Here is a 24,155-nt window from a genome sequence, read left to right on the forward strand (position 1 = left end):
TAAATCCCTGACTTGACATGGGAGCTACTGACGTGCCTTGGACCACTTGTCCTTTCTTACCTTCAAGCTGGCTCTCTCTCTGGCTCTCCACATTAGCACAGACACGCCCGGACAGGGCCTGATCACTGCTCCATGCCTGCCATGCCTATCAGTGACAGCTTCTCACCCTCCCTTTTCACATCAGCCTTTCTTGGCTCTTCTCTGGGACACAGGAGAACTAAATCACTGACCCCAGCGCACTGCTTTGCAGTTCTCCCTGCTAATGGCTGCAGGGCAGGCAGGGGGTTGCTACTCAGACAGGAGGTCACTCCCTGGGCAAAGCCTCTTCTGCAAGCTTGCTCTTCACCTCCCGCCACAAACCTGCAGCCCAGCAAGTCTCTCCAGGAATATTTCCAGACGCAGCCTTCCGTTCACCTCCGCGAGGCCTCTTCCAGGTGCCTTTCTTTGGACAGGGACAGCTTGCACACCTTGTCACCTTTCTTTGGGCGTGGACAGCGTGCACACCGTGTCCCATCACAAGCTCAGCTCCAGCAGCCACGCCTTCTCCCAGGTCCTGTCCCAGCTGTTCTCCATAGGAACTCCTGGACGCAGCAATTGAGCACCCGGACTGTTCTCCTCTGCTTCCCCAGCTACCTCTGGAAGACCTGGAGGGACAGAGGGCAGAAGCCCAATGGGGCCAATCACTCCCAGCAGCACCTTTCACGTGGGCACAGCTCAGCTACTTTGTAACGTGGGCTTTTCCCCCTCACCAGGGATCCAAACCCCCGCACCCCCGTGACCAGAGGGCAGGCATGCAGGGAGAGACACAGAGCAGGCAGCCCCTGAGCGCCTGTCAATGGAAGGGCACGAGGGCAGGACCCCCAGCTTTCCACCCTGGCAGAACCAGTCCTCACCTGCAGCAGAGGACCTCCAGACCACCAGGAGCTCTGGATGCCATGCAGTGGCTGCCTTGAGCAGTCTTTCCCAGGGGCGGCAACGTACGACCTAATCCCAGCCTGGGAGCGCCTGTCTCCAAACACGCTGGAGACAACTGCCAAGACCAAAGTGCGGAGAGGCCTGTAGAGTCAGACACCTTTTCTGTAGAGTCAGACACCTTTTCAAAACTAAACCCTCGACAGAGAGCTTCAGAAGAACACAGCTCCAGCTCCTCTCACCTGCATACAGGTTTCTTCCCACCTCTTTGTCCTGCTTTTGCTCTCCTTCTTCAAACACAGCACAGCCAAGCAGACAGACACACAGCTCAGCTGCAAGGCCCCAACCCGGGCTCCTCTCTTCTTTGCCTCCTGTCCCAGACAAGGGTGAGAAAAGGCACTCTCACCCTGGCACCATCCATCAGGCTCAGGCTCGGGCTCAGACCCAGCTCCCCTTGGACAGGCTGGTCCACAGCTGGCTGGGCTTCCCCCTGGTAAAGCCACTCCACCAAGGCCCGCAGCACATCCAGGAACGCGCCAGAGAGCAGGAGGCTTCTCAAAGCTTGTGCTGCCTGGAAAACAAGCATCCCCCTGGACTTCCACCAAGAAGTTCAGCTCCTTTCTCACCATTCACCTCCTCACACCATTCCATGGAATCACCTCCACTCCCTCCTCCTCTTTCACAAGTCCCTGGCAAGCAAGCACTCTTGACGCCGGGCTGCAGCAACAAGGGCCTCACCAGCAGAGAGAAAGAAGTCATCATCCCTCTCTACGCGGTGCTTGTCAGACCACAGCTGGACTATCGCCTTCAGTTTTGGTCCCCCCTCTACAAAAAGCTCCCACAAAGTGGACAGGCTGCAGAAGGGGCCAGAGCAGGGCCACAGGGGCGATCAGAGGACTGGAGCCACGTGAGGAGAGTCTGAGAAAGCTAGGCTTGTTCAGCCGTGAGAAGAGAAGCTTTAGGGGAGACCTTATTACCATCTTCCAGCATTTCAAAGGTGGCTACAGAGAAGGGGGAGACTCCCAGTTTACAAGAAGTCACATGGAGAAGACAAGGGGCAATGGGCACAAGTTGCTTCTGGGGACATTCCCACTGGACACAATGGGAAAAGTGCTCACCAGGAGGACACGCAACACCTTGGAATGGTTTCCCAGGGGAAGTGGTGGCTTCCCTGCCTTTGGACAGTTTGGAGTCTCAGCCCAACACAGTGCTGAGACATCCTACAGAAACTAGAGTATTACCTAAAAGGCTTGGACCAGACCATCCTTGAGGTCCCTTCCAACATGACATTCTAGGATTCCATGATTCTTCCGGAACGCCTTCAAAGGAGGGGCAGGGGAATGGCTGCCAGGGCGGTTACATCATAATCCTAGGCCTGTGACACGCTGGGCTTTGGAAGGGACCTATCGGGGCCATCGGAGGGACCATCTAGTCTAGCGTGAGACAGCGGGAAGGACGGCAGCATGGGCCAGCCACTCAGCCGACCACGCTCTTCATGCTGGAATTGCTGTTCCCGGAGGAAGGACCGGCAGAACGACGATGACCTCGAGGACTACTATGTGCCCCAGAGGTCAGCGCCAGAGCCGGTTTCACCAGGGAGCCAGCCAGAGCCCAAGAAGAAGGGCTCACGGTGGAAAGTTTGGAAAAGGAGGAGGGCTCGGGTGAGCCAGGTGTTGGAAGCAGGTGTCTCTCAAGCTTCCCCACGGGAGCTGAGCACCGTGCTGACCCAGCAGCCGGGCCAGCCTGACCACAGAAAGCCCACCTCCAGGGGAAGCCTCAGCCAGGGGCACCAGCAGGAGACCCTGGAGTCAGCCGGCATGCCAGAGGAGAACGTCAGGGCCTCTGTGCACCTCAGAGAGGAGCTGCTGGCTGCAGGACTGGACATTCCCATCACCTGCCAGTCCCGCGTGTCCCTGGGGGGTGCTGGCAGCCCCCCGGCCAGCATTGCAGGCTGTACCAAGGAGGCGGCGGGCCACTGCCAGGATGAGGACTCTGAGGCCACTTTGGAGCTCTTGTCCAGGCCCCCGGAACACGACTTCTCGGGCACCGACTCGGACTCGCTCCAGGAGTTCCAGACGCCGGAAGCTCTTTACCTGAGCAAGGACGAGGGGGACGGGGCCAGCCCCGGCTCCCTGGAGGTGCAGGTGAGGGAGAGGGATGAGACAGGGACAAGTGCCCAGGCGGCCACCTCAGCACGGACGGGGGCTTCCAGCACACCCACAGCTCTGAGAAAGAGCTCTTCCCTCCTGGCCACAAACGGGACTTTCCCTGCTGCCTCTCTTTACAGAGGGGAGCTTCTTTCCCTCTCCTCCCCCTTCCCAAAGTGCTCGGCAGCACTTCAAGATGCAGCTTAGACACGAAAAATTGCGTTCAAATTTGACCACTAGGTTAAAGGAAAAAGAGAGAACAGCAGTGAAATCCTAAAAGTAAAATTCAGTGAACCAACCTTTCCAGGGAAAAGCCCTTGTGTTGACATTTGGCATTGCTTTGCCACTTGGAGGATCTCCTCTAAAAATCCACTCTGTGCCGTGTTTTCCTCCTAGAATGTAAACTCTGAGCCATGGGAATTTCTGGGGACTAAATCTAAAAATGCTCCTGGCCACTCCTTGGGGATCGGCCTGTAACCTGAATGCCTCAGTATCTCCCTGCCCGCTGCATTTCCAACTCTGACCTTAAATCACCCGCATGTCTTGACTACCTAGACCACCCGGATGAGTCCTCCATGCAGCAGTCCTGGAAGTATGGAGCACGAGGAGGAAGAGGGCCACCCAGAACCTCGGACAGGACATCTGCTACGTGCAAGATGTATATACTGTTCTTAACATTTCCGATAGAATAAGTCTTCGTAACCTAAGACGGGAGGGGGCTTTGCAAGTCTTTTCTTTCTCTCTTGACTATTTTTCTTTGGGGGTGGGCACTGTTTCTCCTCTTCTCTACATATCTTGTTCCTTTTTGCCTCCCTTTCCCCCTCAAAAAACAGTACATAAAGGAAACGAGCCAACTCCTAATGAGATCCCTGGAAATGTGCCTTGATGAGAGCTGTCCAGTAACATCTCTCCAGCTGCTGGGGATTTCCCATTCCAAAAGGCGCAGTTTCTTCCAGTAGAAGAAACTATTTTTTCTTTCTGTTGCTCTGGGACACCGCTTGGGGTTGGTGGCTTGTCTCCTTGAGAGCTGAGTAACTTCACACATGGTGTGACCGAGAGCTCTTTTCTTTCCAGATGAGTTCGTCACTGTTTTGGGTGAAGGCGCCTTTGGGCAGGTCATGGAATTCATTGATCACCAAGAGTAAGTCTTTTGAGTTAAAAGACAGGCAAGTTTTGTGACTGATGCTCTTGAGGGCTGCCCTGGGATCTGTTCAGATTCTAGTCGAGCCTGTGTGCAGACGCACCCTTCTGACATTAACAGCTCCACACACGTCCTCTAGAACTGAAGACCTTTTCTGATGAGGTTCCCATCGTTATAAACAAGATAGGTGGTGACAGTTCCTGAGGATTCTTAGGTTCAAGTCCTCCTTGGTCTCACCCCTGTTGTTAAAAACCTGCCTTTCCAGGGACAACAGGCATGTGGCAGTGAAGTTCGTCAAAGATGTCGACCCACGCAGGGCATATCATGCAGAAGTCTCAGTGCTGCAATATTTGAACTCACTGGACCCCAGCGGCACACAGTAAGTAGACAAAACCGACCGCACTGTGCTTTGGCTTTAAGCTTTCCCAGACGCTGCCTTCTGGAACAGAAGAGCTATGGAGCGAAGCCTGATCCAACGGCCTGTGGCAGTTCCTCTGGTTTTCTGCTTTTGCAGTCACTGCGTCCGAATGCTGGACTGGTTCGAGCACCGGGGCCATGTGTGCATTGTTTTTGAGCTGCTGGGGCCCAGCACCTACAGCTTCATTGTAGCAAATGGCTTCCGGCCCTTCAGGGTGGACGACATCAGACGGATGGGCTACCAGGTCTGCGAGGCTGTCAACTGTAAGTGCGCTTCTTGGTTGCTTGTTAAATTTTCTCTGGGGGACGAGCTAACTGGCCTCGTTATCTTGCAGTTTTGCACATCAACGGGTTGACACACACAGATTTAAAACCGGATAATATTTTACTTGTCAACTCCGAGTACACAGAGGAGTACAACGCCAGCCTGGTAAGTTGCTGTCCTCTTCCCCACCTTCCCTTCAGCCACCCTCTGGCTTTCTCTGGGCTCAGCCATCCCACTGGTTCCTTGCAGAAACAAGTGGAGCGCAGACCGAAAGACCCATCCGTCAAAGTGGCCGACTTTGGGAACGCGACAAGGGATGACGAGCCTCACTGCCCTCTCGTCTCTACAAGACCCTACCGAGCTCCAGAAATCATCCTAGGTCAGGAGGCGTCTCTTAGGCACATCTTTGCCATAAGATGCTTCCTGCTGTGCTCTTGAAGGCTGCTACAGCACTGTGGCGCCTCTTGCTTGAGCTGCTCAACTCTTTGTAGCCTGGTGCAAACATGGATCTTCTGAATCTTTCCACAGCCCTGGGATGGTCACAGCCATGCGACGTCTGGAGTATAGGCTGTATCCTCCTCGAGTACTACCTCGGATTCCCAGTGTTTACGGTAGGCAACGAGGAACCCCAAGCGACGCAGCGCGTACCACGCTGCCCAACTCGGGGAAAACGTGCTCCGGCGAGGTGGGAGCTAAGGGCAAGGGTCTGCGCAAGAAAGGCAGCTGCTTGTCTCTGCAAGGCCGCCTTGAGGTGAACAGAAGCTGTAGGCACAAAGGAACTGTCTCAGCAGGAGACTTGCACAAGCTGCTTTCAGCAAACACTGGGGCAGCAGCTTGGCATGAAGGGTGACCCCGTCACCGGGTGCAATTTCCAAGCAGCACTAATAACACATGTGGCTTTGCCTGACAGCATCAGCAAATGCCATGCAACTGCCCAAATTCTGTCAGCCTCAGATATACCAATGAAACTGGACATTTACGAGCCAAGAAAAACAAATAGCACCAACAACTAAAATAATGCTGGGTCAAGGGGAACAATTTCCAGGAGGTTGTACCTTCTTCCAGGAAACAAGTAGCTATGGCCACTCTTTTTTCCTTAGTCGGGAATGGATTATTGCTTTCAGGGTACAGTCAAGTAGGAAGTCAGGTCAGTGTAAGCGAGTTCTTGGGAACTCCCTCTAACAACCAACAATGTCTACCTAGGTTTCCTTCGATGCCTATGAAGATATAGAACACCTGGCAAAGATGGAAAGAATCCTGGGGCCTTTGCCAAGAGACATGATCAAGAAAACCAGGTAATGACACTTTTCTGTACCTGGACTGCTAGGGTTCAACGGAAATCTGGTTTCAGATCTGGTTGAAGTGCCATCTTTTTAAAGTCATGCTATTAGATACTCAGTATCACACTTTTACTCAATGGAACAAGCCGGCTGCTCCTGTGCCAACATTCCCAGGCCAGTCCCCCACTTTTGGACAAAGGTGCTGACAAACAGCTTCCAGCGCAGGGACAAAGCAGCATCCTTGAAGAGCAAACTCTTGGTTCCAGGAGAAACACAAAAGTCTCTTTCTTTCAGGAGAGGCGACTACTACTGTCATGGCCGGCTGGTGTGGGACCAACACAGCCTCTTTGGCCGCTATGCCTCACAGCACTGTAAGCCACTGAAGGTAAGAGAAGAGAGGGAAACGGCTTTGGAAGAGAGGAGCTTGAAGGGCAAGGACGCAATCAGGAAAACATCTTCCGTTGTTTTCTTCCCAAAGGCGTACATGACCTGCAGCACTGAGGAACACTGCCACCTGTTCGACTTGATAGAGAAGATGCTGCAGTACGACCCAGCCGAGCGAATTACCCTGCAAGAAGCCCTCAAACATCCTTTTTTCTTCCCGCTCCAACGGGAAAAAAGGGCATCGCCTCTAAGAGCTGAGGGGGCTGACACGGGTGTCAGTCCCCCAAAGAAGCCTAGGAAAATTTGGGCCTTTGTTACATGTTGTGTTCTGTTCTGTTCCGTTCTGTTCTGTTTGTGGGTAGTTTCACGTTTGTTGGATTAAAAGAGTTTGTAAATACCCTCTTCTGTGTTACAAGCGTTTGGATACTGATGTTTCACCCAACTCCTGGCATGAAACACAAAAGAAACTGATGAGCGTGGTTGCGTGTCCTCCCTAAATGAAGATCTGGGGACAGTGGCACTTTGAGCCATGCACACATGTCCCAGAGCTCTGTCCTCCTGCTGAGTGGTCTCCACAACGACAGTCCCAATACCCAGAACATACAGTGCCCTTTCACCAACACCTCAATGACCCCATCACTGCACACCCCCCACATCTCCAGCTCCTCCACTGCTCCACCCCAGCTCTAACATCTGAAGCTTGGTGATGAACATTTAAATGCTCTGACCCCCTGCTGCTACCGGGACTGGAAACACTCTGTGCGTCACAGGCCGAGAACTTGGCACGGCCACAAGAGCTCCCCCTCCCTACCAGGAAGCCACTAGAGCTGCTCAGTCCCGGCAAGGCTCTAAATTTACGTGCCTTCTACAGGGCAGACTAAGTCACGTCAGCACAAGAAGCACGCAGAGGTGTGCAGCTTCGCTGTGTGCTCCCCAGATAATTCAGGTTTTCTCTGCCACTTTCAGCAGACAAGGAAGAAGAGCAGCAGCTGCAGCAGCAGCAGGACCTCGGGGGTCTTTGCACCTCCCTGGCCTCCCTCCCCTTGCCATCAACTGCACTGAAGAACTCTGGGGCTGGAGAAACAGCACAGCTCCACGTCTTCCGACCCACTGGGCACCTGCCCACTTTATGCTGTAAATCCCTGACTTGACATGGGAGCTACTGACGTGCCTTGGACCACTTGTCCTTTCTTACCTTCAAGCTGGCTCTCTCTCTGGCTCTCCACATTAGCACAGACACGCCCGGACAGGGCCTGATCACTGCTCCATGCCTGCCATGCCTATCAGTGACAGCTTCTCACCCTCCCTTTTCACATCAGCCTTTCTTGGCTCTTCTCTGGGACACAGGAGAACTAAATCACTGACCCCAGCGCACTGCTTTGCAGTTCTCCCTGCTAATGGCTGCAGGGCAGGCAGGGGGTTGCTACTCAGACAGGAGGTCACTCCCTGGGCAAAGCCTCTTCTGCAAGCTTGCTCTTCACCTCCCGCCACAAACCTGCAGCCCAGCAAGTCTCTCCAGGAATATTTCCAGACGCAGCCTTCCGTTCACCTCCGCGAGGCCTCTTCCAGGTGCCTTTCTTTGGACAGGGACAGCTTGCACACCTTGTCACCTTTCTTTGGGCGTGGACAGCGTGCACACCGTGTCCCATCACAAGCTCAGCTCCAGCAGCCACGCCTTCTCCCAGGTCCTGTCCCAGCTGTTCTCCATAGGAACTCCTGGACGCAGCAATTGAGCACCCGGACTGTTCTCCTCTGCTTCCCCAGCTACCTCTGGAAGACCTGGAGGGACAGAGGGCAGAAGCCCAATGGGGCCAATCACTCCCAGCAGCACCTTTCACGTGGGCACAGCTCAGCTACTTTGTAACGTGGGCTTTTCCCCCTCACCAGGGACCCAAACCCCCGCACCCCCGTGACCAGAGGGCAGGCATGCAGGGAGAGACACAGAGCAGGCAGCCCCTGAGCGCCTGTCAATGGAAGGGCACGAGGGCAGGACCCCCAGCTTTCCACCCTGGCAGAACCAGTCCTCACCTGCAGCAGAGGACCTCCAGACCACCAGGAGCTCTGGATGCCATGCAGTGGCTGCCTTGAGCAGTCTTTCCCAGGGGCGGCAACGTACGACCTAATCCCAGCCTGGGAGCGCCTGTCTCCAAACACGCTGGAGACAACTGCCAAGACCAAAGTGCGGAGAGGCCTGTAGAGTCAGACACCTTTTCTGTAGAGTCAGACACCTTTTCAAAACTAAACCCTCGACAGAGAGCTTCAGAAGAACACAGCTCCAGCTCCTCTCACCTGCATACAGGTTTCTTCCCACCTCTTTGTCCTGCTTTTGCTCTCCTTCTTCAAACACAGCACAGCCAAGCAGACAGACACACAGCTCAGCTGCAAGGCCCCAACCCGGGCTCCTCTCTTCTTTGCCTCCTGTCCCAGACAAGGGTGAGAAAAGGCACTCTCACCCTGGCACCATCCATCAGGCTCAGGCTCGGGCTCAGACCCAGCTCCCCTTGGACAGGCTGGTCCACAGCTGGCTGGGCTTCCCCCTGGTAAAGCCACTCCACCAAGGCCCGCAGCACATCCAGGAACGCGCCAGAGAGCAGGAGGCTTCTCAAAGCTTGTGCTGCCTGGAAAACAAGCATCCCCCTGGACTTCCACCAAGAAGTTCAGCTCCTTTCTCACCATTCACCTCCTCACACCATTCCATGGAATCACCTCCACTCCCTCCTCCTCTTTCACAAGTCCCTGGCAAGCAAGCACTCTTGACGCCGGGCTGCAGCAACAAGGGCCTCACCAGCAGAGAGAAAGAAGTCATCATCCCTCTCTACGCGGTGCTTGTCAGACCACAGCTGGACTATCGCCTTCAGTTTTGGTCCCCCCTCTACAAAAAGCTCCCACAAAGTGGACAGGCTGCAGAAGGGGCCAGAGCAGGGCCACAGGGGCGATCAGAGGACTGGAGCCACGTGAGGAGAGTCTGAGAAAGCTAGGCTTGTTCAGCCGTGAGAAGAGAAGCTTTAGGGGAGACCTTATTACCATCTTCCAGCATTTCAAAGGTGGCTACAGAGAAGGGGGAGACTCCCAGTTTACAAGAAGTCACATGGAGAAGACAAGGGGCAATGGGCACAAGTTGCTTCTGGGGACATTCCCACTGGACACAATGGGAAAAGTGCTCACCAGGAGGACACGCAACACCTTGGAATGGTTTCCCAGGGGAAGTGGTGGCTTCCCTGCCTTTGGACAGTTTGGAGTCTCAGCCCAACACAGTGCTGAGACATCCTACAGAAACTAGAGTATTACCTAAAAGGCTTGGACCAGACCATCCTTGAGGTCCCTTCCAACATGACATTCTAGGATTCCATGATTCTTCCGGAACGCCTTCAAAGGAGGGGCAGGGGAATGGCTGCCAGGGCGGTTACATCATAATCCTAGGCCTGTGACACGCTGGGCTTTGGAAGGGACCTATCGGGGCCATCGGAGGGACCATCTAGTCTAGCGTGAGACAGCGGGAAGGACGGCAGCATGGGCCAGCCACTCAGCCGACCACGCTCTTCATGCTGGAATTGCTGTTCCCGGAGGAAGGACCGGCAGAACGACGATGACCTCGAGGACTACTATGTGCCCCAGAGGTCAGCGCCAGAGCCGGTTTCACCAGGGAGCCAGCCAGAGCCCAAGAAGAAGGGCTCACGGTGGAAAGTTTGGAAAAGGAGGAGGGCTCGGGTGAGCCAGGTGTTGGAAGCAGGTGTCTCTCAAGCTTCCCCACGGGAGCTGAGCACCGTGCTGACCCAGCAGCCGGGCCAGCCTGACCACAGAAAGCCCACCTCCAGGGGAAGCCTCAGCCAGGGGCACCAGCAGGAGACCCTGGAGTCAGCCGGCATGCCAGAGGAGAACGTCAGGGCCTCTGTGCACCTCAGAGAGGAGCTGCTGGCTGCAGGACTGGACATTCCCATCACCTGCCAGTCCCGCGTGTCCCTGGGGGGTGCTGGCAGCCCCCCGGCCAGCATTGCAGGCTGTACCAAGGAGGCGGCGGGCCACTGCCAGGATGAGGACTCTGAGGCCACTTTGGAGCTCTTGTCCAGGCCCCCGGAACACGACTTCTCGGGCACCGACTCGGACTCGCTCCAGGAGTTCCAGACGCCGGAAGCTCTTTACCTGAGCAAGGACGAGGGGGACGGGGCCAGCCCCGGCTCCCTGGAGGTGCAGGTGAGGGAGAGGGATGAGACAGGGACAAGTGCCCAGGCGGCCACCTCAGCACGGACGGGGGCTTCCAGCACACCCACAGCTCTGAGAAAGAGCTCTTCCCTCCTGGCCACAAACGGGACTTTCCCTGCTGCCTCTCTTTACAGAGGGGAGCTTCTTTCCCTCTCCTCCCCCTTCCCAAAGTGCTCGGCAGCACTTCAAGATGCAGCTTAGACACGAAAAATTGCGTTCAAATTTGACCACTAGGTTAAAGGAAAAAGAGAGAACAGCAGTGAAATCCTAAAAGTAAAATTCAGTGAACCAACCTTTCCAGGGAAAAGCCCTTGTGTTGACATTTGGCATTGCTTTGCCACTTGGAGGATCTCCTCTAAAAATCCACTCTGTGCCGTGTTTTCCTCCTAGAATGTAAACTCTGAGCCATGGGAATTTCTGGGGACTAAATCTAAAAATGCTCCTGGCCACTCCTTGGGGATCGGCCTGTAACCTGAATGCCTCAGTATCTCCCTGCCCGCTGCATTTCCAACTCTGACCTTAAATCACCCGCATGTCTTGACTACCTAGACCACCCGGATGAGTCCTCCATGCAGCAGTCCTGGAAGTATGGAGCACGAGGAGGAAGAGGGCCACCCAGAACCTCGGACAGGACATCTGCTACGTGCAAGATGTATATACTGTTCTTAACATTTCCGATAGAATAAGTCTTCGTAACCTAAGACGGGAGGGGGCTTTGCAAGTCTTTTCTTTCTCTCTTGACTATTTTTCTTTGGGGGTGGGCACTGTTTCTCCTCTTCTCTACATATCTTGTTCCTTTTTGCCTCCCTTTCCCCCTCAAAAAACAGTACATAAAGGAAACGAGCCAACTCCTAATGAGATCCCTGGAAATGTGCCTTGATGAGAGCTGTCCAGTAACATCTCTCCAGCTGCTGGGGATTTCCCATTCCAAAAGGCGCAGTTTCTTCCAGTAGAAGAAACTATTTTTTCTTTCTGTTGCTCTGGGACACCGCTTGGGGTTGGTGGCTTGTCTCCTTGAGAGCTGAGTAACTTCACACATGGTGTGACCGAGAGCTCTTTTCTTTCCAGATGAGTTCGTCACTGTTTTGGGTGAAGGCGCCTTTGGGCAGGTCATGGAATTCATTGATCACCAAGAGTAAGTCTTTTGAGTTAAAAGACAGGCAAGTTTTGTGACTGATGCTCTTGAGGGCTGCCCTGGGATCTGTTCAGATTCTAGTCGAGCCTGTGTGCAGACGCACCCTTCTGACATTAACAGCTCCACACACGTCCTCTAGAACTGAAGACCTTTTCTGATGAGGTTCCCATCGTTATAAACAAGATAGGTGGTGACAGTTCCTGAGGATTCTTAGGTTCAAGTCCTCCTTGGTCTCACCCCTGTTGTTAAAAACCTGCCTTTCCAGGGACAACAGGCATGTGGCAGTGAAGTTCGTCAAAGATGTCGACCCACGCAGGGCATATCATGCAGAAGTCTCAGTGCTGCAATATTTGAACTCACTGGACCCCAGCGGCACACAGTAAGTAGACAAAACCGACCGCACTGTGCTTTGGCTTTAAGCTTTCCCAGACGCTGCCTTCTGGAACAGAAGAGCTATGGAGCGAAGCCTGATCCAACGGCCTGTGGCAGTTCCTCTGGTTTTCTGCTTTTGCAGTCACTGCGTCCGAATGCTGGACTGGTTCGAGCACCGGGGCCATGTGTGCATTGTTTTTGAGCTGCTGGGGCCCAGCACCTACAGCTTCATTGTAGCAAATGGCTTCCGGCCCTTCAGGGTGGACGACATCAGACGGATGGGCTACCAGGTCTGCGAGGCTGTCAACTGTAAGTGCGCTTCTTGGTTGCTTGTTAAATTTTCTCTGGGGGACGAGCTAACTGGCCTCGTTATCTTGCAGTTTTGCACATCAACGGGTTGACACACACAGATTTAAAACCGGATAATATTTTACTTGTCAACTCCGAGTACACAGAGGAGTACAACGCCAGCCTGGTAAGTTGCTGTCCTCTTCCCCACCTCCCCTTCAGCCACCCTCTGGCATTCTCTGGGCTCAGCCATCCCACTGGTTCCTTGCAGAAACAAGTGGAGCGCAGACCGAAAGACCCATCCGTCAAAGTGGCCGACTTTGGGAACGCGACAAGGGATGACGAGCCTCACTGCCCTCTCGTCTCTACAAGACCCTACCGAGCTCCAGAAATCATCCTAGGTCAGGAGGCGTCTCTTAGGCACATCTTTGCCATAAGATGCTTCCTGCTGTGCTCTTGAAGGCTGCTACAGCACTGTGGCGCCTCTTGCTTGAGCTGCTCAACTCTTTGTAGCCTGGTGCAAACATGGATCTTCTGAATCTTTCCACAGCCCTGGGATGGTCACAGCCATGCGACGTCTGGAGTATAGGCTGTATCCTCCTCGAGTACTACCTCGGATTCCCAGTGTTTACGGTAGGCAACGAGGAACCCCAAGCGACGCAGCGCGTACCACGCTGCCCAACTCGGGGAAAACGTGCTCCGGCGAGGTGGGAGCTAAGGGCAAGGGTCTGCGCAAGAAAGGCAGCTGCTTGTCTCTGCAAGGCCGCCTTGAGGTGAACAGAAGCTGTAGGCACAAAGGAACTGTCTCAGCAGGAGACTTGCACAAGCTGCTTTCAGCAAACACTGGGGCAGCAGCTTGGCATGAAGGGTGACCCCGTCACCGGGTGCAATTTCCAAGCAGCACTAATAACACATGTGGCTTTGCCTGACAGCATCAGCAAATACCATGCAACTACCCAAATTCTGTCAGCCTCAGATATACCGATGAAACTGGACATTTACGAGCCAAGAAAAACAAATAGCACCAACAACTAAAATAATGCTGGGTCAAGGGGAACAATTTCCAGGAGGTTGTACCTTCTTCCAGGAAACAAGTAGCTATGGCCACTCTTTTTTCCTTAGTCGGGAATGGATTATTGCTTTCAGGGTACAGTCAAGTAGGAAGTCAGGTCAGTGTAAGCGAGTTCTTGGGAACTCCCTCTAACAACCAACAATGTCTACCTAGGTTTCCTTCGATGCCTATGAAGATATAGAACACCTGGCAAAGATGGAAAGAATCCTGGGGCCTTTGCCAAGAGACATGATCAAGAAAACCAGGTAATGACACTTTTCTGTACCTGGACTGCTAGGGTTCAACGGAAATCTGGTTTCAGATCTGGTTGAAGTGCCATCTTTTTAAAGTCATGCTATTAGATACTCAGTATCACACTTTTACTCAATGGAACAAGCCGGCTGCTCCTGTGCCAACATTCCCAGGCCAGTCCCCCACTTTTGGACAAAGGTGCTGACAAACAGCTTCCAGCGCAGGGACAAAGCAGCATCCTTGAAGAGCAAACTCTTGGTTCCAGGAGAAACACAAAAGTCTCTTTCTTTCAGGAGAGGCGACTACTACTGTCATGGCCGGCTGGTGTGGGACCAACACAGCCTCTTTGGCCGCTATGCCTCACAGCACTGTAAGCCACTGAAGGTAAGAGAAGAGAGGGAAACGGCTTTGGAAGAGAGGAGCTTGAAGGGCAAGGACGCAATCAGGAAAACATCTTCCGTTGTTTTCTTCCCAAAGGCGTACATGACCTGCAGCACTGAGGAACACTGCCACCTGTTCGACTTGATAGAGAAGATGCTGCAGTACGACCCAGCCGAGCGAATTACCCTGCAAGAAGCCCTCAAACATCCTTTTTTCTTCCCGCTCCAACGGGAAAAAAGGGCATCGCCTCTAAGAGCTGAGGGGGCTGACACGGGTGTCAGTCCCCCAAAGAAGCCTAGGAAAATTTGGGCCTTTGTTACATGTTGTGTTCTGTTCTGTTCCGTTCTGTTCTGTTTGTGGGTAGTTTCACGTTTGTTGGATTAAAAGAGTTTGTAAATACCCTCTTCTGTGTTACAAGCGTTTGGATACTGATGTTTCACCCAACTCCTGGCATGAAACACAAAAGAAACTGATGAGCGTGGTTGCGTGTCCTCCCTAAATGAAGATCTGGGGACAGTGGCACTTTGAGCCATGCACACATGTCCCAGAGCTCTGTCCTCCTGCTGAGTGGTCTCCACAACGACAGTCCCAATACCCAGAACATACAGTGCCCTTTCACCAACACCTCAATGACCCCATCACTGCACACCCCCCACATCTCCAGCTCCTCCACTGCTCCACCCCAGCTCTAACATCTGAAGCTTGGTGATGAACATTTAAATGCTCTGACCCCCTGCTGCTACCGGGACTGGAAACACTCTGTGCGTCACAGGCCGAGAACTTGGCACGGCCACAAGAGCTCCCCCTCCCTACCAGGAAGCCACTAGAGCTGCTCAGTCCCGGCAAGGCTCTAAATTTACGTGCCTTCTACAGGGCAGACTAAGTCACGTCAGCACAAGAAGCACGCAGAGGTGTGCAGCTTCGCTGTGTGCTCCCCAGATAATTCAGGTTTTCTCTGCCACTTTCAGCAGACAAGGAAGAAGAGCAGCAGCTGCAGCAGCAGCAGGACCTCGGGGGTCTTTGCACCTCCCTGGCCTCCCTCCCCTTGCCATCAACTGCACTGAAGAACTCTGGGGCTGGAGAAACAGCACAGCTCCACGTCTTCCGACCCACTGGGCACCTGCCCACTTTATGCTGTAAATCCCTGACTTGACATGGGAGCTACTGACGTGCCTTGGACCACTTGTCCTTTCTTACCTTCAAGCTGGCTCTCTCTCTGGCTCTCCACATTAGCACAGACACGCCCGGACAGGGCCTGATCACTGCTCCATGCCTGCCATGCCTATCAGTGACAGCTTCTCACCCTCCCTTTTCACATCAGCCTTTCTTGGCTCTTCTCTGGGACACAGGAGAACTAAATCACTGACCCCAGCGCACTGCTTTGCAGTTCTCCCTGCTAATGGCTGCAGGGCAGGCAGGGGGTTGCTACTCAGACAGGAGGTCACTCCCTGGGCAAAGCCTCTTCTGCAAGCTTGCTCTTCACCTCCCGCCACAAACCTGCAGCCCAGCAAGTCTCTCCAGGAATATTTCCAGACGCAGCCTTCCGTTCACCTCCGCGAGGCCTCTTCCAGGTGCCTTTCTTTGGACAGGGACAGCTTGCACACCTTGTCACCTTTCTTTGGGCGTGGACAGCGTGCACACCGTGTCCCATCACAAGCTCAGCTCCAGCAGCCACGCCTTCTCCCAGGTCCTGTCCCAGCTGTTCTCCATAGGAACTCCTGGACGCAGCAATTGAGCACCCGGACTGTTCTCCTCTGCTTCCCCAGCTACCTCTGGAAGACCTGGAGGGACAGAGGGCAGAAGCCCAATGGGGCCAATCACTCCCAGCAGCACCTTTCACGTGGGCACAGCTCAGCTACTTTGTAACGTGGGCTTTTCCCCCTCACCAGGGACCCAAACCCCCGCACCCCCGTGACCAGAGGGCAGGCATGCAGGGAGAGACACAGAGCAGGCAGCCCCTGAGCGCCTGTCAATGGAAGGGCACGAGGGCAGGACCCCCAGCTTTCCACCCTGGCAGAACCAGTCCTCACCTGCAGCAGAGGACCTCCAGACCACCAGGAGCTCTGGATGCCATGCAGTGGCTGCCTTGAGCAGTCTTTCCCAGGGGCGGCAACGTACGACCTAATCCCAGCCTGGGAGCGCCTGTCTCCAAACACGCTGGAGACAACTGCCAAGACCAAAGTGCGGAGAGGCCTGTAGAGTCAGACACCTTTTCTGTAGAGTCAGACACCTTTTCAAAACTAAACCCTCGACAGAGAGCTTCAGAAGAACACAGCTCCAGCTCCTCTCACCTGCATACAGGTTTCTTCCCACCTCTTTGTCCTGCTTTTGCTCTCCTTCTTCAAACACAGCACAGCCAAGCAGACAGACACACAGCTCAGCTGCAAGGCCCCAACCCGGGCTCCTCTCTTCTTTGCCTCCTGTCCCAGACAAGGGTGAGAAAAGGCACTCTCACCCTGGCACCATCCATCAGGCTCAGGCTCGGGCTCAGACCCAGCTCCCCTTGGACAGGCTGGTCCACAGCTGGCTGGGCTTCCCCCTGGTAAAGCCACTCCACCAAGGCCCGCAGCACATCCAGGAACGCGCCAGAGAGCAGGAGGCTTCTCAAAGCTTGTGCTGCCTGGAAAACAAGCATCCCCCTGGACTTCCACCAAGAAGTTCAGCTCCTTTCTCACCATTCACCTCCTCACACCATTCCATGGAATCACCTCCACTCCCTCCTCCTCTTTCACAAGTCCCTGGCAAGCAAGCACTCTTGACGCCGGGCTGCAGCAACAAGGGCCTCACCAGCAGAGAGAAAGAAGTCATCATCCCTCTCTACGCGGTGCTTGTCAGACCACAGCTGGACTATCGCCTTCAGTTTTGGTCCCCCCTCTACAAAAAGCTCCCACAAAGTGGACAGGCTGCAGAAGGGGCCAGAGCAGGGCCACAGGGGCGATCAGAGGACTGGAGCCACGTGAGGAGAGTCTGAGAAAGCTAGGCTTGTTCAGCCGTGAGAAGAGAAGCTTTAGGGGAGACCTTATTACCATCTTCCAGCATTTCAAAGGTGGCTACAGAGAAGGGGGAGACTCCCAGTTTACAAGAAGTCACATGGAGAAGACAAGGGGCAATGGGCACAAGTTGCTTCTGGGGACATTCCCACTGGACACAATGGGAAAAGTGCTCACCAGGAGGACACGCAACACCTTGGAATGGTTTCCCAGGGGAAGTGGTGGCTTCCCTGCCTTTGGACAGTTTGGAGTCTCAGCCCAACACAGTGCTGAGACATCCTACAGAAACTAGAGTATTACCTAAAAGGCTTGGACCAGACCATCCTTGAGGTCCCTTCCAACATGACATTCTAGGATTCCATGATTCTTCCGGAACGCCTTCAAAGGAGGGGCAGGGGAATGGCTGCCAGGGCGGTTACATCATAATCCTAGGCCTGTGACACGCTGGGCTTTGGAAGGGACCTATCGGGGCCATCGGAGGGACCATCTAGTCTAGCGTGAGACAGCGGGAAGGACGGCAGCATGGGCCAGCCACTCAGCCGACCACGCTCTTCATGCTGGAATTGCTGTTCCCGGAGGAAGGACCGGCAGAACGACGATGACCTCGAGGACTACTATGTGCCCCAGAGGTCAGCGCCAGAGCCGGTTTCACCAGGGAGCCAGCCAGAGCCCAAGAAGAAGGGCTCACGGTGGAAAGTTTGGAAAAGGAGGAGGGCTCGGGTGAGCCAGGTGTTGGAAGCAGGTGTCTCTCAAGCTTCCCCACGGGAGCTGAGCACCGTGCTGACCCAGCAGCCGGGCCAGCCTGACCACAGAAAGCCCACCTCCAGGGGAAGCCTCAGCCAGGGGCACCAGCAGGAGACCCTGGAGTCAGCCGGCATGCCAGAGGAGAACGTCAGGGCCTCTGTGCACCTCAGAGAGGAGCTGCTGGCTGCAGGACTGGACATTCCCATCACCTGCCAGTCCCGCGTGTCCCTGGGGGGTGCTGGCAGCCCCCCGGCCAGCATTGCAGGCTGTACCAAGGAGGCGGCGGGCCACTGCCAGGATGAGGACTCTGAGGCCACTTTGGAGCTCTTGTCCAGGCCCCCGGAACACGACTTCTCGGGCACCGACTCGGACTCGCTCCAGGAGTTCCAGACGCCGGAAGCTCTTTACCTGAGCAAGGACGAGGGGGACGGGGCCAGCCCCGGCTCCCTGGAGGTGCAGGTGAGGGAGAGGGATGAGACAGGGACAAGTGCCCAGGCGGCCACCTCAGCACGGACGGGGGCTTCCAGCACACCCACAGCTCTGAGAAAGAGCTCTTCCCTCCTGGCCACAAACGGGACTTTCCCTGCTGCCTCTCTTTACAGAGGGGAGCTTCTTTCCCTCTCCTCCCCCTTCCCAAAGTGCTCGGCAGCACTTCAAGATGCAGCTTAGACACGAAAAATTGCGTTCAAATTTGACCACTAGGTTAAAGGAAAAAGAGAGAACAGCAGTGAAATCCTAAAAGTAAAATTCAGTGAACCAACCTTTCCAGGGAAAAGCCCTTGTGTTGACATTTGGCATTGCTTTGCCACTTGGAGGATCTCCTCTAAAAATCCACTCTGTGCCGTGTTTTCCTCCTAGAATGTAAACTCTGAGCCATGGGAATTTCTGGGGACTAAATCTAAAAATGCTCCTGGCCACTCCTTGGGGATCGGCCTGTAACCTGAATGCCTCAGTATCTCCCTGCCCGCTGCATTTCCAACTCTGACCTTAAATCACCCGCATGTCTTGACTACCTAGACCACCCGGATGAGTCCTCCATGCAGCAGTCCTGGAAGTATGGAGCACGAGGAGGAAGAGGGCCACCCAGAACCTCGGACAGGACATCTGCTACGTGCAAGATGTATATACTGTTCTTAACATTTCCGATAGAATAAGTCTTCGTAACCTAAGACGGGAGGGGGCTTTGCAAGTCTTTTCTTTCTCTCTTGACTATTTTTCTTTGGGGGTGGGCACTGTTTCTCCTCTTCTCTACATATCTTGTTCCTTTTTGCCTCCCTTTCCCCCTCAAAAAACAGTACATAAAGGAAACGAGCCAACTCCTAATGAGATCCCTGGAAATGTGCCTTGATGAGAGCTGTCCAGTAACATCTCTCCAGCTGCTGGGGATTTTCCATTCCAAAAGGCGCAGTTTCTTCCAGTAGAAGAAACTATTTTTTCTTTCTGTTGCTCTGGGACACCGCTTGGGGTTGGTGGCTTGTCTCCTTGAGAGCTGAGTAACTTCACACATGGTGTGACCGAGAGCTCTTTTCTTTCCAGATGAGTTCGTCACTGTTTTGGGTGAAGGCGCCTTTGGGCAGGTCATGGAATTCATTGATCACCAAGAGTAAGTCTTTTGAGTTAAAAGACAGGCAAGTTTTGTGACTGATGCTCTTGAGGGCTGCCCTGGGATCTGTTCAGATTCTAGTCGAGCCTGTGTGCAGACGCACCCTTCTGACATTAACAGCTCCACACACGTCCTCTAGAACTGAAGACCTTTTCTGATGAGGTTCCCATCGTTATAAACAAGATAGGTGGTGACAGTTCCTGAGGATTCTTAGGTTCAAGTCCTCCTTGGTCTCACCCCTGTTGTTAAAAACCTGCCTTTCCAGGGACAACAGGCATGTGGCAGTGAAGTTCGTCAAAGATGTCGACCCACGCAGGGCATATCATGCAGAAGTCTCAGTGCTGCAATATTTGAACTCACTGGACCCCAGCGGCACACAGTAAGTAGACAAAACCGACCGCACTGTGCTTTGGCTTTAAGCTTTCCCAGACGCTGCCTTCTGGAACAGAAGAGCTATGGAGCGAAGCCTGATCCAACGGCCTGTGGCAGTTCCTCTGGTTTTCTGCTTTTGCAGTCACTGCGTCCGAATGCTGGACTGGTTCGAGCACCGGGGCCATGTGTGCATTGTTTTTGAGCTGCTGGGGCCCAGCACCTACAGCTTCATTGTAGCAAATGGCTTCCGGCCCTTCAGGGTGGACGACATCAGACGGATGGGCTACCAGCTCTGCGAGGCTGTCAACTGTAAGTGCGCTTCTTGGTTGCTTGTTAAATTTTCTCTGGGGGACGAGCTAACTGGCCTCGTTATCTTGCAGTTTTGCACATCAACGGGTTGACACACACAGATTTAAAACCGGATAATATTTTACTTGTCAACTCCGAGTACACAGAGGAGTACAACGCCAGCCTGGTAAGTTGCTGTCCTCTTCCCCACCTCCCCTTCAGCCACCCTCTGGCATTCTCTGGGCTCAGCCATCCCACTGGTTCCTTGCAGAAACAAGTGGAGCGCAGACCGAAAGACCCATCCGTCAAAGTGGCCGACTTTGGGAACGCGACAAGGGATGACGAGCCTCACTGCCCTCTCGTCTCTACAAGACCCTACCGAGCTCCAGAAATCATCCTAGGTCAGGAGGCGTCTCTTAGGCACATCTTTGCCATAAGATGCTTCCTGCTGTGCTCTTGAAGGCTGCTACAGCACTGTGGCGCCTCTTGCTTGAGCTGCTCAACTCTTTGTAGCCTGGTGCAAACATGGATCTTCTGAATCTTTCCACAGCCCTGGGATGGTCACAGCCATGCGACGTCTGGAGTATAGGCTGTATCCTCCTCGAGTACTACCTCGGATTCCCAGTGTTTACGGTAGGCAACGAGGAACCCCAAGCGACGCAGCGCGTACCACGCTGCCCAACTCGGGGAAAACGTGCTCCGGCGAGGTGGGAGCTAAGGGCAAGGGTCTGCGCAAGAAAGGCAGCTGCTTGTCTCTGCAAGGCCGCCTTGAGGTGAACAGAAGCTGTAGGCACAAAGGAACTGTCTCAGCAGGAGACTTGCACAAGCTGCTTTCAGCAAACACTGGGGCAGCAGCTTGGCATGAAGGGTGACCCCGTCACCGGGTGCAATTTCCAAGCAGCACTAATAACACATGTGGCTTTGCCTGACAGCATCAGCAAATACCATGCAACTACCCAAATTCTGTCAGCCTCAGATATACCGATGAAACTGGACATTTACGAGCCAAGAAAAACAAATAGCACCAACAACTAAAATAATGCTGGGTCAAGGGGAACAATTTCCAGGAGGTTGTACCTTCTTCCAGGAAACAAGTAGCTATGGCCACTCTTTTTTCCTTAGTCGGGAATGGATTACTGCTTTCAGGGTACAGTCAAGTAGGAAGTCAGGTCAGTGTAAGCGAGTTCTTGGGAACTCCCTCTAACAACCAACAATGTCTACCTAGGTTTCCTTCGATGCCTATGAAGATATAGAACACCTGGCAAAGATGGAAAGAATCCTGGGGCCTTTGCCAAGAGACATGATCAAGAAAACCAGGTAATGACACTTTTCTGTACCTGGACTGCTAGGGTTCAACGGAAATCTGGTTTCAGATCTGGTTGAAGTGCCATCTTTTTAAAGTCATGCTATTAGATACTCAGTATCACACTTTTACTCAATGGAACAAGCCGGCTGCTCCTGTGCCAACATTCCCAGGCCAGTCCCCCACTTTTGGACAAAGGTGCTGACAAACAGCTTCCAGCGCAGGGACAAAGCAGCATCCTTGAAGAGCAAACTCTTGGTTCCAGGAGAAACACAAAAGTCTCTTTCTTTCAGGAGAGGCGACTACTACTGTCATGGCCGGCTGGTGTGGGACCAACACAGCCTCTTTGGCCGCTATGCCTCACAGCACTGTAAGCCACTGAAGGTAAGAGAAGAGAGGGAAACGGCTTTGGAAGAGAGGAGCTTGAAGGGCAAGGACGCAATCAGGAAAACATCTTCCGTTGTTTTCTTCCCAAAGGCGTACATGACCTGCAGCACTGAGGAACACTGCCACCTGTTCGACTTGATAGAGAAGATGCTGCAGTACGACCCAGCCGAGCGAATTACCCTGCAAGAAGCCCTCAAACATCCTTTTTTCTTCCCGCTCCAACGGGAAAAAAGGGCATCGCCTCTAAGAGCTGAGGGGGCTGACACGGGTGTCAGTCCCCCAAAGAAGCCTAGGAAAATTTGGGCCTTTGTTACATGTTGTGTTCTGTTCTGTTCCGTTCTGTTCTGTTTGTGGGTAGTTTCACGTTTGTTGGATTAAAAGAGTTTGTAAATACCCTCTTCTGTGTTACAAGCGTTTGGATACTGATGTTTCACCCAACTCCTGGCATGAAACACAAAAGAAACTGATGAGCGTGGTTGCGTGTCCTCCCTAAATGAAGATCTGGGGACAGTGGCACTTTGAGCCATGCACACATGTCCCAGAGCTCTGTCCTCCTGCTGAGTGGTCTCCACAACGACAGTCCCAATACCCAGAACATACAGTGCCCTTTCACCAACACCTCAATGACCCCATCACTGCACACCCCCCACATCTCCAGCTCCTCCACTGCTCCACCCCAGCTCTAACATCTGAAGCTTGGTGATGAACATTTAAATGCTCTGACCCCCTGCTGCTACCGGGACTGGAAACACTCTGTGCGTCACAGGCCGAGAACTTGGCACGGCCACAAGAGCTCCCCCTCCCTACCAGGAAGCCACTAGAGCTGCTCAGTCCCGGCAAGGCTCTAAATTTACGTGCCTTCTACAGGGCAGACTAAGTCACGTCAGCACAAGAAGCACGCAGAGGTGTGCAGCTTCGCTGTGTGCTCCCCAGATAATTCAGGTTTTCTCTGCCACTTTCAGCAGACAAGGAAGAAGAGCAGCAGCTGCAGCAGCAGCAGGACCTCGGGGGTCTTTGCACCTCCCTGGCCTCCCTCCCCTTGCCATCAACTGCACTGAAGAACTCTGGGGCTGGAGAAACAGCACAGCTCCACGTCTTCCGACCCACTGGGCACCTGCCCACTTTATGCTGTAAATCCCTGACTTGACATGGGAGCTACTGACGTGCCTTGGACCACTTGTCCTTTCTTACCTTCAAGCTGGCTCTCTCTCTGGCTCTCCACATTAGCACAGACACGCCCGGACAGGGCCTGATCACTGCTCCATGCCTGCCATGCCTATCAGTGACAGCTTCTCACCCTCCCTTTTCACATCAGCCTTTCTTGGCTCTTCTCTGGGACACAGGAGAACTAAATCACTGACCCCAGCGCACTGCTTTGCAGTTCTCCCTGCTAATGGCTGCAGGGCAGGCAGGGGGTTGCTACTCAGACAGGAGGTCACTCCCTGGGCAAAGCCTCTTCTGCAAGCTTGCTCTTCACCTCCCGCCACAAACCTGCAGCCCAGCAAGTCTCTCCAGGAATATTTCCAGACGCAGCCTTCCGTTCACCTCCGCGAGGCCTCTTCCAGGTGCCTTTCTTTGGACAGGGACAGCTTGCACACCTTGTCACCTTTCTTTGGGCGTGGACAGCGTGCACACCGTGTCCCATCACAAGCTCAGCTCCAGCAGCCACGCCTTCTCCCAGGTCCTGTCCCAGCTGTTCTCCATAGGAACTCCTGGACGCAGCAATTGAGCACCCGGACTGTTCTCCTCTGCTTCCCCAGCTACCTCTGGAAGACCTGGAGGGACAGAGGGCAGAAACCCAATGGGGCCAATCACTCCCAGCAGCACCTTTCACGTGGGCACAGCTCAGCTACTTTGTAACGTGGGCTTTTCCCCCTCACCAGGGACCCAAACCCCCGCACCCCCGTGACCAGAGGGCAGGCATGCAGGGAGAGACACAGAGCAGGCAGCCCCTGAGCGCCTGTCAATGGAAGGGCACGAGGGCAGGACCCCCAGCTTTCCACCCTGGCAGAACCAGTCCTCACCTGCAGCAGAGGACCTCCAGACCACCAGGAGCTCTGGATGCCATGCAGTGGCTGCCTTGAGCAGTCTTTCCCAGGGGCGGCAACGTACGACCTAATCCCAGCCTGGGAGCGCCTGTCTCCAAACACGCTGGAGACAACTGCCAAGACCAAAGTGCGGAGAGGCCTGTAGAGTCAGACACCTTTTCTGTAGAGTCAGACACCTTTTCAAAACTAAACCCT

General features: G+C 54.0%; 3 protein-coding genes across 3 annotated transcripts; all 3 read left to right on the forward strand.

Moving 5' to 3' along the window:
- The first annotated feature begins 1,820 nt into the window (after positions 1 to 1,820).
- Positions 1,821 to 6,946, forward strand: LOC139794534 (dual specificity protein kinase CLK1-like). The gene is made up of 11 exons (XM_071740262.1): positions 1,821 to 3,056; positions 3,615 to 3,717; positions 4,134 to 4,200; positions 4,466 to 4,579; positions 4,715 to 4,881; positions 4,953 to 5,047; positions 5,132 to 5,261; positions 5,411 to 5,493; positions 6,086 to 6,177; positions 6,457 to 6,547; positions 6,641 to 6,946. The coding sequence occupies exons 1-11, from the start codon at positions 2,376 to 2,378 to the stop codon at positions 6,926 to 6,928; spliced, it is 1,911 nt and encodes a 636-aa protein (XP_071596363.1). The 5' UTR covers positions 1,821 to 2,375; the 3' UTR covers positions 6,929 to 6,946.
- A 2,555-nt stretch (positions 6,947 to 9,501) lies between these two features.
- On the forward strand, positions 9,502 to 14,627 carry LOC139794535 (dual specificity protein kinase CLK1-like). The gene is made up of 11 exons (XM_071740263.1): positions 9,502 to 10,737; positions 11,296 to 11,398; positions 11,815 to 11,881; positions 12,147 to 12,260; positions 12,396 to 12,562; positions 12,634 to 12,728; positions 12,813 to 12,942; positions 13,092 to 13,174; positions 13,767 to 13,858; positions 14,138 to 14,228; positions 14,322 to 14,627. Exons 1-11 carry the CDS (start codon positions 10,057 to 10,059, stop codon positions 14,607 to 14,609), a joined length of 1,911 nt encoding a protein of 636 aa, XP_071596364.1. The 5' UTR covers positions 9,502 to 10,056; the 3' UTR covers positions 14,610 to 14,627.
- Positions 14,628 to 17,182: 2,555 nt separating this feature from the next.
- On the forward strand, positions 17,183 to 22,308 carry LOC139794536 (dual specificity protein kinase CLK1-like). Its single transcript, XM_071740264.1, has 11 exons — positions 17,183 to 18,418; positions 18,977 to 19,079; positions 19,496 to 19,562; positions 19,828 to 19,941; positions 20,077 to 20,243; positions 20,315 to 20,409; positions 20,494 to 20,623; positions 20,773 to 20,855; positions 21,448 to 21,539; positions 21,819 to 21,909; positions 22,003 to 22,308. The coding sequence occupies exons 1-11, from the start codon at positions 17,738 to 17,740 to the stop codon at positions 22,288 to 22,290; spliced, it is 1,911 nt and encodes a 636-aa protein (XP_071596365.1). The 5' UTR covers positions 17,183 to 17,737; the 3' UTR covers positions 22,291 to 22,308.
- Positions 22,309 to 24,155: the final 1,847 nt, after the last annotated feature.

The sequence above is a fragment of the Heliangelus exortis genome, chromosome 3, assembly GCF_036169615.1.
Source record: "Heliangelus exortis chromosome 3, bHelExo1.hap1, whole genome shotgun sequence".
Taxonomy (NCBI): domain Eukaryota; kingdom Metazoa; phylum Chordata; class Aves; order Apodiformes; family Trochilidae; genus Heliangelus; species Heliangelus exortis.

Coding starts and splice junctions, on each gene's coding strand:
- LOC139794535 (XM_071740263.1), top strand. CDS start 10,057: ATGGGCCAGCCACTCAGCCGACCACGCTCTTCATGCTGGAATTGCTGT. Junction 12,261..12,395: donor CTGGACCCCAGCGGCACACA/GTAAGTAGACAA, acceptor CTGCTTTTGCAG/TCACTGCGTCCGAATGCTGG. Junction 12,563..12,633: donor GGTCTGCGAGGCTGTCAACT/GTAAGTGCGCTT, acceptor GTTATCTTGCAG/TTTTGCACATCAACGGGTTG.
- LOC139794534 (XM_071740262.1), top strand. CDS start 2,376: ATGGGCCAGCCACTCAGCCGACCACGCTCTTCATGCTGGAATTGCTGT. Junction 3,718..4,133: donor ACATCTGCTACGTGCAAGAT/GTATATACTGTT, acceptor TTTTCTTTCCAG/ATGAGTTCGTCACTGTTTTG. Junction 5,048..5,131: donor AGGAGTACAACGCCAGCCTG/GTAAGTTGCTGT, acceptor GGTTCCTTGCAG/AAACAAGTGGAGCGCAGACC.
- LOC139794536 (XM_071740264.1), top strand. CDS start 17,738: ATGGGCCAGCCACTCAGCCGACCACGCTCTTCATGCTGGAATTGCTGT. Junction 20,856..21,447: donor TCGGATTCCCAGTGTTTACG/GTAGGCAACGAG, acceptor ATGTCTACCTAG/GTTTCCTTCGATGCCTATGA. Junction 21,540..21,818: donor GACATGATCAAGAAAACCAG/GTAATGACACTT, acceptor TCTTTCTTTCAG/GAGAGGCGACTACTACTGTC.